This window comes from Nannospalax galili, unplaced genomic scaffold (genome assembly GCF_000622305.1).
Source record: "Nannospalax galili isolate Female #2095 unplaced genomic scaffold, S.galili_v1.0 scaffold417, whole genome shotgun sequence".
NCBI classification, from domain to species: Eukaryota; Metazoa; Chordata; class Mammalia; order Rodentia; family Spalacidae; genus Nannospalax; species Nannospalax galili.
This window is the reverse complement of record NW_008340785.1, coordinates 104,786-122,244: the sequence shown is the minus strand read 5'-3', so window position 1 is coordinate 122,244 and position 17,459 is coordinate 104,786. Positions and strand designations below refer to the sequence as shown.

The window sequence follows — 17,459 nt, the reverse complement described above, 5'->3', positions numbered from 1 at the left end:
GAACTATGTTTATTATTTGTTGAAAGTCAATTTCTAATCTAAATTTCTAAAATAAATATATGTTATCCTTCATCCTAAAGTCATATTACAGGTCATGCTTAAAGAAAATATAAATTTCAACTCCACTGAGAAGAAAGTATTGTGCTTCTGGCCTGACTCCACCAAGGCAGGAGTGCAGTGCGATACCAAGTTCATCACTGGGCAAGGCAAAAAGGGCAGAAAGTTCCAGAATATCTGATCCATTTGAATGGCTGGGGCGGAAGCTCAGACAGACTGGCAGCTCAAGATCACGTGTCCCTGCAGCGGATGAGCGTCACAGATTATAGCTCACGCAATGCGCAAGGACAGCAGCTGGCGTGAGGCGCACAAGAGGAGCAAGCGCCAGGGTGCAGACCGTCAGAAAACAGAGAATTGAATGGCTGGGGCGGAAGCTCAGACAGACTGGCAGCTCAAGATCACGTGTCCCTGCAGCGGATGAGCGTCACAGATTATAGCTCACGCAATGCGCAAGGACAGCAGCTGGCGTGAGGTGCACAAGAGGAGCAAGCGCCAGGGTGCAGACCGTCAGAAAACAGAGAAAATAATGAACACCAGATCGCCGGTCCTCTGACAACGTTGGTGAAAGAAAGTGAGAGGAGGAAATAAGTGAAGAGAGGGACAGGGAACGGACTAAGGGGACAAAAACTGGAGCAGCACACAAGAAGGGAAATGGACGGGCGAGCCATCACTATAGACATCCCTGAGGTGCTCAGGAAGCAGCTGCATGATGACCGTTTCTACGTTAACAGGAGGAAACGGTTACTGAAACTGCCCTGCCAGACCAACATCCGGGCCATTTTGGAATCCTACGTGAGGCATTTCGCTATAAATGTAGCCATTTCGGCCAATGAGAGGCCCCATCAGCAACAGGCCATGGTGCATGCGCCCTGCATCCCAGCCGAGAAGAACGTGGACCTTTGCAAGGAGATGGTGGACGGATTGCGAATCACCTTTGATTACACTCTGCCGCTGCTTCTGCTCTACCCGCAGGAACAGGCTCAGTATAAAAAGGTGGCTTCGTCTACATTCTTTCTTCCTATTAAGAAAAGTTCCATGGATACCAACAGGAGTGAGGAGGAGCTCTCTTCTGACTCGCCTTGGTCCAATCTATCCACGCCACAATCCACAAAGAGTCGTCAGCCTGTGAGTGAGCCCATCACCCTCAAGAGGCGCAGAGCAGAGCCCAAAGCAATGCGGTCCTTGAGGCGCTCCAGGCGCCATAGCACCCCTGGCCACAGGCTGTCTGAGAGCAGGGCCTTACCTCAGTCCAAGCAAGGGCAAGGCAAGTCCCCCAGCACACCCAAGCTGTTCCTGCACTTGCAGAAGAACATCTGGCCACAGGCTGTCTGAGAGCAGGGCCTTACCTCAGTCCAAGCAAGGGCAGGGCAAGTCCCCCAGCACACCCAAGCTGTTCCTGCACTTGCAGAAGAACACCCCTGTGCATAGCAGACCATCTTCCTCCATCCCTCTGACTCCAAGCAACCAAGAAAGTGCAGTGTTTGCTGGCTTCGAAGGGAAAACTGACAAAATAAGCGAGATCCTTTCCTGGAAGCTTGTGCCTGATAGTTACCCCCCAGGAGACCGGCCACCACCCCCCTCATGCATTTATGGTGCACAACATTTGCTGCGATTGTTTGTAAAACTTCCAGAAATCCTTGGAAAGATGTCCTTTTCTGAGAAGAACCGGAAGGCATTGCTTAAGCACTTTGATCTGTTTCTGAGGTTTTTGGCAGAATTCCATGAGGACTTCTTCCCAGAGTCAGCTTACGTCTCCGTTTGTGATGCACACTGATGCACCAAGAACCCTGGGGCAATTTATTAAAGTTTGGATGGCTCTAGGAACAGCTGCTCTGTCTGGCTTTGTATTTTGGGTTCCAGGTAAAGAACTAATAAAATGGTGGACACACCTCAGGATGGTATGGGGTGGGGTGGCAGGGGTCATCTTCACAGAGACAGGTTCTGTTATTGGAGTTGCTTACATACTGTGATTATTTCTGTTATCGATTACTTCCTGAGCTGGGTGTGGTTTTCCACACCTGTAAGGAGGTGAAGTTCATTTATTAAAAATAATTACTTCTTGGGTACCTGAGTGTATTACAGGGTAACTTGCTGTTGCACAGGCTATATGTGCCCATAGCTGCGCTCATAGGGAAACATTCATGATCTATACATGAGGCGAGGTTGTTCAGGTAGACAGTGCTGGTTGTTAGCGAGAAACACATTGTTTAGTTCTTAGCATTAAATATGATGTTTTGAAAATTGCCTTCATTCACATGATGAGAGTCAGGGACTATGTTCAACAGATGTGAGTTTTTACTTGGACACCACAAAGGAGTCTCAAAGTATTTTAGAGGGAAAGGATTTTGATGGCAAAAGAGAATTTGCAGCTATGCATTGCTTTGTAAAACATTATTTCTGTAAAACATTGTTTTTGGTGACCTAAATAAAGCATTTCCTGTCTTTTTGGGAAAAAAAAAAAACTACTCATAAAACAATTTGCTATGTTGTATACAAAATTTATTGTTGGTAGATAAATGTAAAAATAACAGAAAACCATTAATTCATAAGCAGTTTCATAAGTATAGATTCCCTACTTTTGTTTTGAAGAGAATTAAAACATAACTCTACAGTTTGTTTTTTGTCTGTTATTGCTTTGAGACAATGTCTCACTGTGTAGCCCTGGCGGGCTTAGAACAGGCTATGTAGTTCAGGCTGGACTGGAACTCAGATCTGTCTGCATCTGCCTCCTGAGTGCTCCTAGGCCTGGTGACATTACAGTGTTAGTGAGAAAAAGAAAAAAGTAAAGTTTAGAGAATTAAATTTAAAATTTTTTTCATTATTATTATTTTTATGTGTATATGTGTATTGCCTGCATGTATGTGAGTACACCCATGTAGTGCAATGTCTGCAAAGGACAGAAGAGGCTGTTAGGTACCCTGGAACTGGAGTTATGGACAGTTGTTAGCTGCCATCGGGGGCTGGGATTTGAACCCGGGTCTTTCACAAGAACATCAGTGTTCTTAACCGCTGAGCCATCTTTCCAGCCCCATTTAGAGAATTAATATTTTAAATTATATTAAGTTTAAATGTATAAACGTGCGTTAAATTGTTTTTTTAAAGCAATTCTTCATCCTATAAAAAAATTAATTTGTAGTCTGATAAAATGAAAACTGTTAATATTGAATGCTCTTTCCCCATGAAATATACAGCTTTTAATGTTGAAATATAACATCCCAAGAAATCAGATTAAAGTTAAAATTCAAATCCTACAGATGATTAAGAACACTTTAAACTGATTAAACTGCTTAACCTTGGGAAAGATCAGTTTACTTTTAATATTTTATTCTTTTTATTTTATGTATATGACTGTTTTATCTACATGTATGTAAGGGTACTACATGGGTGCAATGTCCTGGGGAGGTCAGAAGAGGATGTTGGATTGTCTGGAACTGGATCTACAGACGGCTGTTTGCCACCATGTGGGTTCTGGGAATTGAACCAGGTCCTCTGGAAGGACAAGTGTTCTTAACTGCTGAGCCATCTCTCCAGCCCCTCCAGGCAATTCTTTTATCAATATATTTTGAAAAAAAATGTTAAACAATCAAAAAGTACCTGGTAATGGGGTAGACAAGAAATAAGAAAACATACTCCCTTTGGAAGTTGAAAACTTAGTAAGGGAGGAGTATTATTTCACCTTGGGCCATAAAGGCCATGCAGGGAAAAGAGATGATCAGAATATGCTGTAAGCAACTCACTGAGCAAGATTTGCTTTGCAGGATAGGGTTCAATTTATGTACCTGGAAAAATTAAGGCAATCTTGAAGAAATTAGAAAAAGGTACAGAGATGGGAGCTGGAGAGATGGCTCAGCGGTTAAGAGCACTGACTGCTCTTGCAGAGGGCTCGGGTTCGATTCCCGGCACCCACATAGTGGCTATGAACCATCCTTAACTCTAGTTCCAGAGGAATCCAAAGCCTTCTTCTGACCTCTGTGGCATTGCATGACATGGGTGCACTCACATACAAGCAGGCAATACACTCATACACATAAAATAAAATAAGATATTTTTTAAAAAAAGAAAAAAGAGAAGAGGTACAGAGACAACCAATAGCACTGTGCTTCAGGGAGATGAGGAGTCTGCATTCCTCAGAGCATTAGTTTAGGCTGAACAAGGGTGAAAGATGATGTCACAGGGCAGGTGGCGATACATTCCAGAAGGGCCTGCAAAGGTTATCTGGCTCTGCTTTTCCAATATGTGAAGGTGGAGGAAGGCTTCTTACCAATGTTTCTTTTCCATATTAATTACCTCACTTTTTGTTATCTTAGTATATGAATGCTCACTAAACAATAAGGTTAAAGAGAATGAAAAGCGCATCATATTTCCTGGTTATTCATCACCCTCATCCAGCACAGAACACAGCTCTTAAGTGTCCAGTAACCATGAGCAGAGCAAAGTGGAGAAGGGTAAATTTAAAAATTACAAATGGGGCTACAGAGATGGCTCAGAGGTTGAGAGTACAGGCTGTTCTCGCAGAGGACCCAGGCTCAATTCCCAGCACCCACATGGTAGCTAACAACTGTCTATAACTCCAGTTTGAGAGGATCCAACACCCTCTTCTGCCCTCCAAGGGCACTGCACGACATGGATGCAGTTACAGGCAGGCAAAGTACTCATATACACAAAATAAAAATAAATAGCTGGGCGTGGTGGCACACACCATTAATCCCAGCACTCAGGAGGCAGAGGCAGGCGGATCTCTGTGAGTTCAAGACCAGCCTGTCTACATAGTGAGTTCCAGGACAGCTGGGGCTACATGGAGACCCTGTCTCAGAAAGACCAAAAAAAAAAAAAAATTGCAAATGTTATATATAAAAGGGACTACACTGAGAAGTTCAGATCAACTTACTCTCTACAGGTCGAGAGGTACAGATGGTTGCTGATTCATGCAGGCAGTTCAGAATTAGGCAAAGGGAGTATATTTTAATAGAGGTATCATTTGACTGCATCTCCCAAGGATTCTTTTAGAAGCTTGGCTCCCAGAAAATACTGGAACTTTTCACATGTGAGGCCTAGAATAAGATGACTAGGTCAACGGGATGCCACCCTCAGAAATGGGTTCCCTTTGGGGCCATTTCAGGTCCTATGAGGCCCTGGTTAGTTTTATCATAAGACCTTAATTGTAATAAAAAGAGCAAGTCTAGTTCACAGTTAGGTCTTGCCACATGCACACTCCCTTCTGTGCAAGGCTGGTCCCCTTTACATTTGTCTTCCATGTTGTAACACAGGAGCTATGGCCAGGATGCCAGCACCAAACTGTTTAGACCATCCAGTCACAAGAATCATGAAGCAATTAGAACTTCCTAATTACTCACCCTCGAAGATTTTGTTCCAACAATACAAAATAAACTGACATAGAGACGAGGGAAGAAAGACGCCAGGGAAGGCATGAATGTCCCCAATTTTCATGGTAGAGAGTCAGTGCTATCTAAAGTGAAATATAATGCTCCAATCTCTTGAGGAGTTTTACATAATCTATTTCTTAACCTTACAGGAAATCTTGGGGAAAGTACTTCCTAAAGTAGGAAAAAAAAAAAAACAAAAAACAGTTATTTGAAATTCAGCAGTTTTTTTCCATGTAAGGTGTCTTTTTCTTCTCTATAAAACTGAGTTAGAATTTAAAGTGGTAACTCTGATTCCATCTTCATAGCTGAATTTATTTCTATGTCTTTCCTTCTACCTACACGCACATGCAGTGTGTAGGATAATTTTCTTCAATGTTAATAATAACACTATGAATTAAGAGAAATTTCATTTAATTTATTATACTCAATTTCCTACATTGGCTAATTTCTTTATAATAAAGATAAATTACTGCTTGATAAGCAAAGAAAAAAATTAAGATGACATCCAGGATTAAGCAACTGAAGAGATGGATGGGCTACTTAATGAGACAGAAACAAATGATTCATTTTGTTTGTTTTTGTGGGAAGAGGAATGGGAGATTTCAGAGTTCGTTTTGAGACATATTACATTTTTATGCCTGTGAATGTCAGAATGCCAAATGTGAAAAAAAAAAACTAGAAGCAGAGTACAGAGGGGGAAAAAGAAAGAAAAAATAAAGTGGGCCCTGGCCTGAGACCAAGTCCACTGTATTGCATTCTGAGGCTAGTCACAAAATGAGGCAGAAATGACAAGCACAGGCAGATAGCAGTATCACAGAAGCAAGAGAAATTTTTTTGTTGTTTTAGGGTTTTGGGAGTCAAAGTCTCATACACCTCAGGCTATCCTCAAATTCACTATGTAGCCAAGGATGACCTTAAACAATCCCTGATCCTCATGCCTCAATTTCCAAAGTGCTAGATTATAGGCATAAGCCACCATGACCTGCCACAAAGACAATTTTTTATACAGAGGGAAAAAAATTCCCAAGATCTCAAACACTATTGCTAGTTACAGTAAGATGAGAATCAACAAAGAGGAATGCATTAGAGACACTAACATGGAAGCTATACATGATCTTAAATGAGGCAGGATGAATAGCTCTGAAGAGGTTACAAATTCAAAGTCTGCTTGAAGCAGGCAAAAGAGAAAACAGATGAGCTAGTGAGGACAACTTTACAGACTTGCTTTGCCCTCTTGGGAGGCAGACAAAGAGCACAGCTGTAGGGAGATGGAAGCTCAAGGGCAGCTTCTTTCAGTGTTTAGTGCTGCCTTGCTGTAAGATGGACATATGAAGAGACTTCTTCGCCCTGGTAGGAATAGTACAGGATGAAATAAGAGGTGTGAAGAAGAAAAGGTGAAAGAGCACAGGGACTAATCAAAGAAGCAATATTCTCAAGCATGAGTCAATGACAGTGCAAGCTCTATGAGGACATCTTGGCAAATCAGAATTCAGAACTGTAAGTATATATGATGCTGCGAAACATGGAAATTCACATTCACTAAGCTTCATATGAGCCTCATCTTAGTGTTGTATCACACAAGTTCTATCAGACTTACCACTGATGCTAGTTCTAGAGTTTCATGGTGGAGAAAAACAAAAGGGACTGGTACAAGAACACAAGTCAGACACATTCATGAGGCAACCTCTCAGGGGATGGTACAAGAGAGGTGTAACCACAAACATGGTATTGTGACCATAAAAGAGAAAGATCCATAGGGCTGGAGAGATGGCTCAGCAGTTAAGAGCACTGATAATTCTTGTAGCGGACCCAGGTTTGATTCCCAGTACCCACATGGCAGCTAACAACCATCTCCATTTCCAAGGGAATCCAACACCTTCTGACTTCCTCAGGCATTGCATGATATAGGTGTACTTACACACATGTAGACAATATATTCATACACTAAAATAAAAATATTTATTTTTTTTAAAAAAAGAGAATGATCCAGGTAAAAATCTAAAATACAGAGAAGCACAAGTTTCATATACAACACTATGCTATGATCTATCACCATTAGACCTCAATGGCCAATCAACAGTAAATTGAAATGATTAAAAAATAAAAGTATTACCTAATTTAAAATATTTCACTGAATAATGGGACTGAATTAAAGACTATGAGATGGGATTGGAGAGATGGCTCAGTGGTAGAGAGCACCTTCCAGAACACCCAAGTTTGGTTCTCAGCACCCACATTGGGCATCTCACTACTACCTGTAACTCCAGATCTAGGGGACTCAACACCCTCTTCTGACTTCTGTGAGCAACTGAACTCATGTACATACTCCCACACAGACATAAACAAAATTAGAAGTCTTAAAAAAAAAATAAAGGCTGTCAGAGCATTTCAAAGTACAATGAAAATAAAATTTATTATTGTGATGCCTAATATTCATTATCTACTGACAGGATCTACAATCACCCAAGAGATAAGTCTCTGGACATATCTGTGAGGAATTTTCTAGATTAGGTTCATTGAAATGGGGAGATGCACCCTAAATGAAGGCAGCGCCATTCCATGGGCTTGGTGTTGGACTGCGTAGGAAGCAGAAAGCTTGCTCACAGCAGCATTCATCTCTGTCTGCTCCCTAAATACAGATGCAATATGCCTAGTTGCCTCAAGCTCATGCCACCATGCCTTTCCCAATATCGAGGAATGTGCCCACAAACAGTGAGCAAAATAAACCCTTCCCCCCTTAACTTGCTTTTATCAGGTATTTTCTGGCAGCCAAGGAGAAAAGTAACTAATACAATAACTGAAAAAAAAAAACTTGTCAAAAACGTAACATACAAACTTTTTTAGAAAGTAATATCTTTCATTTTCTCTTCCTGAACACTGATACTATAAAATGACAAATCACTATGCAATATGGAAGACTACTGGCAAGGCAAAATTTATTTCATAGTAAAATATATAATAGAGCAAGTGTAAAGAAATACACAAGGTACTATTTGTTAGTACTGTTTCTATGATACTTTTATAGTGCTTGCTATATGCCAGGCACTGTTTTATGCCCTTTATCTTTTTCATATATAGTTCTCACAGCTCTGTAAGGAAAATAACGTATATGTCCTGTATTTTACACACATTTGACTGTGACTCCACCTCACACAATGAGTACACCAGCCCCAGGACCACTGAAGCAAATAGCCATACTGCACTATTCTATTCATCAGCAATGGATGTTATTGTCTACAGGACAAAATGAATCCATTTATATACTATGAGAAAGAATGCATTATGAAAATTGTTATTATAAGCTTTCATTTATAATTTTTTAATATAACAGCAAAATTCTAGCAGTAAGTCTTTTCCCTAAAGAATGCCTCAAGAAAAAATTACAAAAGAAACATATAGCAGAAATGGGGGATGGCTAAGTAGGTAAAGGCACTTGTCGCCAAGCTGACAATTTGAGCTCAATCCCCAGAACCCACATGGTAGAAAGAGAGAACCAACTTCCAGAAGTGGTCCTCTGACTTTCACATATATGCTGTAGGGCATAAACACATACACACACAACAAATAAATTTAAAAAGGATATACAAGGAAGGAAAATTTACTTAGAATATCAGTAAGAACAAGCCAAAATCTATGTCCTATTACTACAAAAGGTAGAAAAAAGAAAATTCTACTGAATGGGTTTTTTACCTACTATCCTCAGCCACTGCTTACTATGTGATGTATCTGATGCTATAAAAATTAATGCAAAGACACATTTTGAGAGAAGGACACACTATACCAAAAGCTATATAGCTGCAGCTCTTTTATATCTTCTTTGACCAGAAAGTCAAAAATGAAGTTCAGCTATGAATGAACAGGAAAAAAAGTGTAAACATATAAAATACACCAGCACCAGACAATTCTGGTTTTTGAAAAGCACTTGCTTTACTTCTTAGGCAGCAGATTATCAGTGACCTCCCTCATGCCTGAGAAAGATTCTTTGATAGTACAAAGTAGAAAACAATCATGAACCTATGAAAATGGCAATTCTCTTTAATTCAGCTGCTTTTAAAGGTAGTCATTAATAGGTGGGAAAGTCAGCTGTGCGTCTACATATGACCCAAATGCTGAGGATGTCCTAGGTCTCTGTCTTCCTGCCAAGTGGCTTTATTCCCATTTGAACATTCTAAATAAAATGTCACGGAATATGAACTCGACCAGAAAGATTTAAACCTCAAGACAAGTAAAGCTGAAGATTAATGATCAATACAAAGGAGTAAAATCTGAGCCTCCAGATCATTCATTCATTCATGTCCAGTTTTGTTTCAGGGCTTTATTATGGACAGGGTCTAATAAAGAATCAGTCCAATGAATTGTCATGTGACTCCTGAGTAAACCCAATGAAAACAGTCCCCAACATACCCCTATACATTGAACAAAAATGGAATCCACCAGTGACACAAAATCTAAATTTAGACAGACTATAGTATCAAAACCTAAATGCTATAATATGCTTTGTCTATAATGTCACAGAATGACAAATTATCTTTCAATATGACTTTAAAATTAACCCACTTGTGTACTTGTAGAAGTACACAGAACATGATGATTGGAGAGACGGCTCAGTGGATTAAGTACTTCTTCACAAACATGAGGACTTGAGTTTGATCCTTAGCACCCACAGAAACTTGGATGCACTTCTGTAACCTTGGCAGGTAGACAGAGATAGATGATTGCCCAGAGCTCACTGGCTCCACACTCTAGGCAAATCTGTGAGCTCCAGATTTAGTGACAGATTCTGTCTCAAAAACTGAGGTGGAGAGTACCTGAGGAAGTCATGTGACATCACCCTCCAGCCTCTACATGGACATGTACTCCCTGCCCACATATACACACACATGAATACATATACACACATGCCACATAAACATACAAAAAACATGTAAAACAAATGCTTAGTTTTTGAAATATGTAAAATATGTTTAAAATTTAGTTCCTTACCTTAGACCAAAGATGTGTGACTGTTCATAATTCAATAAAGAACGAATCTTAGCTTCAGAGTTCAAAATGATAAGCCTATCAATTATATCCTGAAAAAAATAAAAGAAGCACTGAGACTCTATCTAACAGAAGTTATTAGAATATGATTAAGCCAATAAATAGTCATCCAGATTTGTGCTTCTCAAATTTGGATTTACTGAAATTATCTAGAAGCCACAGGAGGCTGAGGGAGACATAGATGTTCTAGGTCGTACCCAAGAGGTTCTGACCTTACTGGTTCAGATGAAGCCTGGGCATTATGATTCAGAAAAGTTCTAAAACCGCAAGTAATGTTCAATTAAAGTGGAGAATCATTAAACTATACCCAACTTTAGAGCGTTGAGCAGATTGTACAGTAAAATAAAGATAAAACTGCCCCCAACATAAAGTTCCCTGAAAACAGGGAGCTGGAAAGATGGCTCAGCAGTTAAGAACACTGTCTTTTCTTGCAGAAGACCCAGGTTCAAATCCCAGCACCCACATGGCCTCTTCTGTCCTCCACGGGCATTGCACGACATGAGTGCATTTACCTACACACAGGCAATACATGCATACACAAAATAAAAATAATAAATAAACTAAAATAAAGTTATCTGAAAAACAAGTATGAAATCCACAAATGTGAAGCAAAAGTAGAAGATATGAATATTTTTATCTAGTAACTGAGATTTAGTTAAGAATCTCTCTAGCTAGTATAAAGCAGTGGTTTATAATCCTGGTTGAACACTAAAAAAGGTAAGATAATTGGCAGATGATTGATGATAGATGATGATAATAGATAGATGATAGATAGATAGATAGATAGATAGATAGATAGATAGATAGATAGATAGAAGATAGATACAGATACATGATAGAAGATAGACAATAGAAGATTATGGAAGATAGATGCATACATACACAGTAGATACATAGATGGAAGACAGATGAAAGAGGGAAGGAAGGAAGGAAGGAAGGAAGGAAGGAAGGAAGGAAGGAAGGAAGGAAGGAAGGAAGGAAGGAGGGAGGGAAGGAAGGGCTAACAGACAGGTAATAGAAGACAGACAGATAGATGATAGATAGTTAAATGCATGTCCAGGCTCCATGTAAGACCAATTAAGGCTATGAGTTCAGCATTGACGATCTTAAAATTCCTCAAGATTTTCCATTATGTACCATCCCTCCAAACCAGAGGCAAGTGTAGAGAGAACCTCACGATCTAAGTGCCACCAGCTGTTCCAAACACTGACAGTATTAATCTACCTACAATTCTGAACCATGTCTGAAAGCTTTCGTATAAAGCCCTACTTTTTGTCTGACATCATGGCTCATGCCTATAATCCGTGCATTCAAGAGGTTAAGGCAGAAGAAGTGCCTTGAGTTTGAGACCAGCTGAGATATGCAGTAAGTTCTGGGCCGGACTAGCTACAATGTCAGACTATGTCTCAAAAACACAAAGAACAAACAAACAAAAACAAAACAACCAAAGCCCTGTTTTTGTGTACATTTGGGGGTACAGACCAAATAATTTTCTTTATAGACAAACACTTGTCTCTATCATTGCTCTTTTTCCTCACCACAAAGCTTTCTATTCTCTGGTTTTAAATGCAAGATATTGCTGTGAATAATGCATTAGGAAGGAAACAAAGTCAAATGAAATTTATGGAGACTTTTGTGAACGATAATAGCAAGACGGCATCACCAGATGAGGAAGAGGTGAGGAAATGAGTCCTCCGTAAGGAGGAAAAGCCATGGAAACAAAATGAAAAATACTAATCACACATAGTAAAAATGGACCTGGGGTAACTTAGCCTAGTAAAAAACTCATACCAAACACCTAATGCATTTTTCAGACTAGGGATGTAGCTAAGTAGAAAAGTGTCTGCCTAGCATGTACAAAGCCCTTGAGTTTGATCCTCAGCATCACATAAACTAGGTGTGGTGACTTATTCCTATAATCCCTACACTCATGAGCTGGAGACAGGAGGATCAGAAGTTCAAGGATATCCTTGGCTACATAGTGAGTTGGAGGCTAGCCTGGGCTATGTGAGATCCTATATCAAAAAATACATTCACCCAAAACAACAAAAAACAAACAAAACTCAATTTCATAGAGCCAGGCATGGAGGCACATGCCTTTAATCCCAGCACTTAGGAGGCAGAACAGGCCAATCTCTGTGAGTTCAAGGTCACCCAGTCTACATAGTGAGTTCCAGGCCACTAGTTCCAGGGTCTACAAGGAGACCCTCTCTCAAAAAGACCAAAAAAAGAAAAAATTCACAATTCTATTGATATCTTATTGAAATTTGTAAGTAATACTTAAAAAGTATATAACTTTAAATCAGCATATAACTTTAAATAAGCAAATATTAATGAACAATGAGGAATGAAAAGATCTAGGTTTCAAAGGTCTGTCATTGTTGTCCACTCTTGTTAGGCACTCCTTGTTCCAAGCATCACGTAATAAGCTGAGCTCCACAATTCATTTTCATCTTCCCAGCCTCACAGTCACATTCTCCTTAGCTGCCCTACTTCCCTCTTTAGTAGTTTAAGTCACACGGATATCTGAATATAAAGCTAAGCTTATGTGATAGCTAATGGCATCTGGTAGATCTGAAGTTCTGGATCTGAACCTAAGTCTTAGGTACCGCACGAACAAAAATGATCAAAAGAGACATTATCACCAAAAAGCTAATGGAAGAAGAGACTGAAGCAATCCATCAATGATAATGCATTTTCAAAGAACAAATGTTACAGTACATAATTTCTTCTTCAAAGGAGATTACATTGATATATCACCACTTAGGGAAGAAAGCAAAGCTCCTGAGAAGCCTGTCTTACTGGGAGCTTTGGTTTCTAAGCACCACAACATGTATCAGTAAGAGAATCAGCTTCTTAAATCAAGCTGTGGGTCCCAGTAACAAGCTAGTGGAAAGCCTCAAATGAGCAAACAGTTGTCAGAAATTCTATTTATTTTCAAAAGCTACTGTCCAGATTGAGAACATGTTCAATAAACTAGCAGACCAGACTAAATCCAAGGCTAGAAACATAAGGAAGCCTGTATTAGCAGACACACAGCTGATGGCCTATGCTAGTCAGCTGTCCAGTGGCCACGCTCATTCTACTTTTAGGAAGTAAGTGCAGGGCAAGGAAAAGGTCAATGACAAGGCCCCAATATTTCTACTCCTTCAGTGAATGGATTGCTACTGGCTAGGCTGTGAGGAAAACTAACCCAGTGAGGCCTTTCCTGGGGATTTTTCATCATAGGGAAGTGAAACAAAGGCCACTGTTGTATATCATGAGTTAATACCAACCCCTCTAAAACATGTCTGTGGCCTAGTCCCCAGAACCTATGGCTGTCACCCTATCTGGAAAGGGTCTTTGGAGAGACAATTAAGTCAAAAATCTTGATCATCCTGGATTATCCAGAAGCACCTTAAATTTGAGATGAGTATGCTAATGAGAGAGATTTCAGTAAGGAAGAGGTGATGGTCCTGTAACAATGGAATCATAGAACTAGAGCCAGGAAGCAACAAGGCATGGAATGACTAAAATAGCAGAAGCTTGGGAGGCAATGGAGGGGTCTTCCTAGACCCCTGGGAAGGAGTTTAACCCTGACGACACCTCCATCCATGAACTCCAAAGGTTTCCTCTCATCTTTTTTGTGTGGCAGAAAAGTATATGTAGCATAAATCTGCTCTCTTGACAAATTTTAAGTACATAATACAGTATTGTTAATTACATGCACTATGTACAATAAATCTTTAGGATATATTTTGTATAATCCTATATTATCCTGGCTTCCCTTGCCCAGCCCTGGCAACCAAATTCTATACTTTATTCTAATGAATTTGACTATTATAGTTCATCATATAAGTGGTATCACATAGTATTTGTCCTTCTGTATATGAATTACACTTAAATAGTGCCTTCATTTAATGGAAGGAAAAACTATGATCTAACTTGTTCAGTCACACAGTTAAGTAGCAGAATAAGGACGCTAACTGTGAAGGCACTTAAGCACGGAGATAAAAAGAATCAGCTACAACTGAAATACCTTACGAATAGAAGAGAATTAGATTAAGATTTAACAAAAGAAGTATCTATCTTTACTAGTTTTTTTTATTTTTGCTGCCTGAGATTTTTTTTTTTTTTTGCTGTTACAATAATGTTTATTCCGAGCATTTGAAACAAGGACAATGATATTATAAATAATTGTAGATGATGAAAATAGGTGAGAAAAAATAACATAATTAAAGTAATTTTACAAGACAGACCCTTCACAAAGATGGAGTAACACAATACGATGAAAATATCTGCAATTAACATTTACATTTTATTTCATATAGATTACCAAAAATGTCTCATGGTAGAAAAAGATTTTAAGAATTCAAATATCTAGAGTTAACAAAAGTTAAAAGTATTAAAAAGGACAAAACCATTTCTAAAAACATTAACACAAAATGATAAGGAAAAAAGTCATGATTAATAATAGAATTTCCTCATAAGTAATTTTTTACTAATCCATGTGTGAGCACATGCGTACATACTCATTTGTGTTTTTGTAATTCATAAACATTCAAACATAATGAACTAAAATTCCCCTAATACTTATGCCAAGATAATTATGTGAGCAATTTTGAATATGAATTAAATTTCAAATTAAATAAGTATATAGTGCCCTCATGGGCATAACACATAGTTCATTAAAATATAGGTTGAAAATATATTGGGACCCCTTGGATGTAATTTATTCCTAATTATCCTGGCCAATGAAAGAGCAGCATTAGTATGGCTAATTACCTAATAAAGCATCTAAAACTCAATTTATATATATACTTACATGTACGTCAAGTTGCTTTCTGGTCGGCGAGGTTTAGCTTTGCATTCTCATAAGTAAAGGAACTGTTGCAAGACCTAGACCAAAGTGGCCATTTATAGATAATTCAAAAACTGATAATCCAGAGATAAGTGTTGTCACTGTCAAATTATACTTTACTACCGATTGAAAAGAGAAAAATTGGAAGAAGTGACTTACAATAATACAGGTTGGAACTTCACGAAGAGAATATTCTGCCTTATTAGGAAGATCCTGATTGCTCGTCAACTCAAGCACCGCAGGAAAGGACAGTAGGTTCACCAGTGCTACAAAAGACTGCGGTGGGAAGGAGTCACGGAAATGGCTTAATTTGGGTTTTTCAATATCCACACGAAGAGTAGTCATTCATGCAAATGTCATAGCTGTCTGACTATGAGGGCTAAATTTAAAAATAAACAGAAGGCTTCTACGTTAATGTGGGACACCTACATATACGAGAGGTAAAACCCATTAACAAAACAGCAATGTTCTATAAGCAGACCATGCTGACGTAATGACTGTTAAAGAGCATATGTAAGACTCAGAAAGCATTTCAAAATAAGCTCCAACTCCTGCCTCCAGGTTCCTGTCCAGAGCTCCTGCCTTGGCTTCCCTCCATGATGTAACTGACTGTAAGCTGTAAGGTGAAATAAACTCTTTCCTCTTTCCTCCATAAAAAAAAAAAAAAAGTAAGATTCTGATCTCCTCCCCCCCAACAAAAATACCTATCTTTCTCATTGACCTAAGGACTCTAAGGCAAGAAAATAAAGCTTATATATTCTTGGGCTTAGTCCATAAGATTATCTTTTAACATATTCACTGAAAATCCAAATAACCTAGACAGTGTAGTTAATTTTCAAAGGCCATGGCTTTCCTATCAAAAGTAGCTCATTCTTTGAGGTGTAATCTTACCAAGTTCATCGCTCCGTGAAATTTTTAAGCTCTTCACTCTAGTTTCATCTTCTTAAAAGCAACAAGAATATTTTTCTCACATAAATTCCATTCTTTGATTCCCTAGCTCAGAAGCACTCCATGGGCAGTCATCATTAAACACCAAGCAAGTTCAAATTCTTTAGATGACTTTCAAGCACTCGACTAAAGGACACACTCTCCATGGGCAGCCATCATTAAACACCAAGCAATTTCAAATTCTTTAGATGACTTTCAAGGCACTTGACTAAAGGACACTCTTCTATCGCAAAAACCTCATTTCTCATTATTCCCCAACATGAAGCCACCAGTCAGTCAAATCTCTTGTCTTGTCCTCATCTGACTGCCACCTCTGCAGACACATCTCATTCTGTTAACATGTTCCTCCTGCCCTTACCCCCACTAACTTTTCAGAAGACTTTCCAATTTATTTCATCTATTTCCAGTCATTCTGTAAACTTAGAACTTAGTTTCTATATTAATTGTATTAATTTGTAAGTATTGTGTACTGCTTCATTAGTTGATTTTTTTAAAAAAATCAGGAGACTCAAAATTTGTGAATCAGTTTTCACTAAAGTGAGAAAAATAAAAAGTTGAGAAACATAAAAGGAACGTTTCATTCATCTCTCATTAACAGATGGGAAGATTTAAGGTTGTGATAAATGGCTTGACCAATAACACATTAGTACTAGAACTAACCCACCTTTTCCTACTAACTGGCTACAGTGACTACAAATCATATCATGATATTCAGAGGCTATTTAACAGTGTTACCCTAGTCCTAGTTTGTGAATCTGAAAACTAGAGCCCTTTTTATAATTCCTCCTTTTAACCTCAATGCATTGTTATATAACAAATTACAGTCCATAAGATGAATATACCGAACACACAGTGGTTTATAACAAATATATTTCTGTATAAAAAATGAACTTGCATTAAGCTTAATGTGTCCATATTTCCCCCATCACAACATAAAGATGAAATTGCTCACCACTCTAAGAAAAACAAAAACTAGAAAGTTCAAGGTCACTGAGGAAACAATCACAGATGCTATTTACTAATCACTAAGTTTAACTATAAGGATGATTGACAGATTCAGTATCTTTTCAAACCCCAATTTAATATCCTAAGAATAAATCTAAGGCTAGTTCCTAAGAATAAATCTAAGGCTAGAAAAAAAAACCAAAAAATATACTTAAAACATCTCACATATTCCTAATATTAATCCA

The 17,459-nt window shown here is 38.7% G+C and overlaps 2 protein-coding genes across 2 annotated transcripts in view; one reads left to right on the top strand and one right to left on the bottom strand.

The window, feature by feature from the left end:
- The window catches only part of Tbc1d32 (TBC1 domain family member 32), a gene marked incomplete at its 5' end in the record, with an annotated part of 270,497 nt that overhangs the window by 150,977 nt on the left and 102,061 nt on the right, over window positions 1-17,459 (bottom strand). The window contains 2 exons of the mRNA XM_008835797.3: window positions 10,425-10,513; window positions 15,481-15,597. Of these exons, the coding sequence (XP_008834019.3) occupies window positions 10,425-10,513; window positions 15,481-15,597 (206 nt within the window). The remainder of the gene's footprint in view (window positions 1-10,424; window positions 10,514-15,480; window positions 15,598-17,459) is intronic.
- On the top strand, window positions 709-1,831 carry LOC103736287 (male-specific lethal 3 homolog). The gene is made up of 2 exons (XM_008835770.2): window positions 709-1,321; window positions 1,419-1,831. Exons 1-2 carry the CDS (start codon window positions 709-711, stop codon window positions 1,829-1,831), a joined length of 1,026 nt encoding a protein of 341 aa, XP_008833992.1.

Excerpts from the sequence above, each read along its gene's own strand:
- LOC103736287 (XM_008835770.2), top strand. The coding sequence starts at position 709 with ATGGACGGGCGAGCCATCACTATAGACATCCCTGAGGTGCTCAGGAAG. Across the intron at positions 1,322-1,418 it reads TCAGTCCAAGCAAGGGCAAG|GGCAGGGCAAGTCCCCCAGC; the intron begins GCAAGTCCCCCA and ends AGTCCAAGCAAG.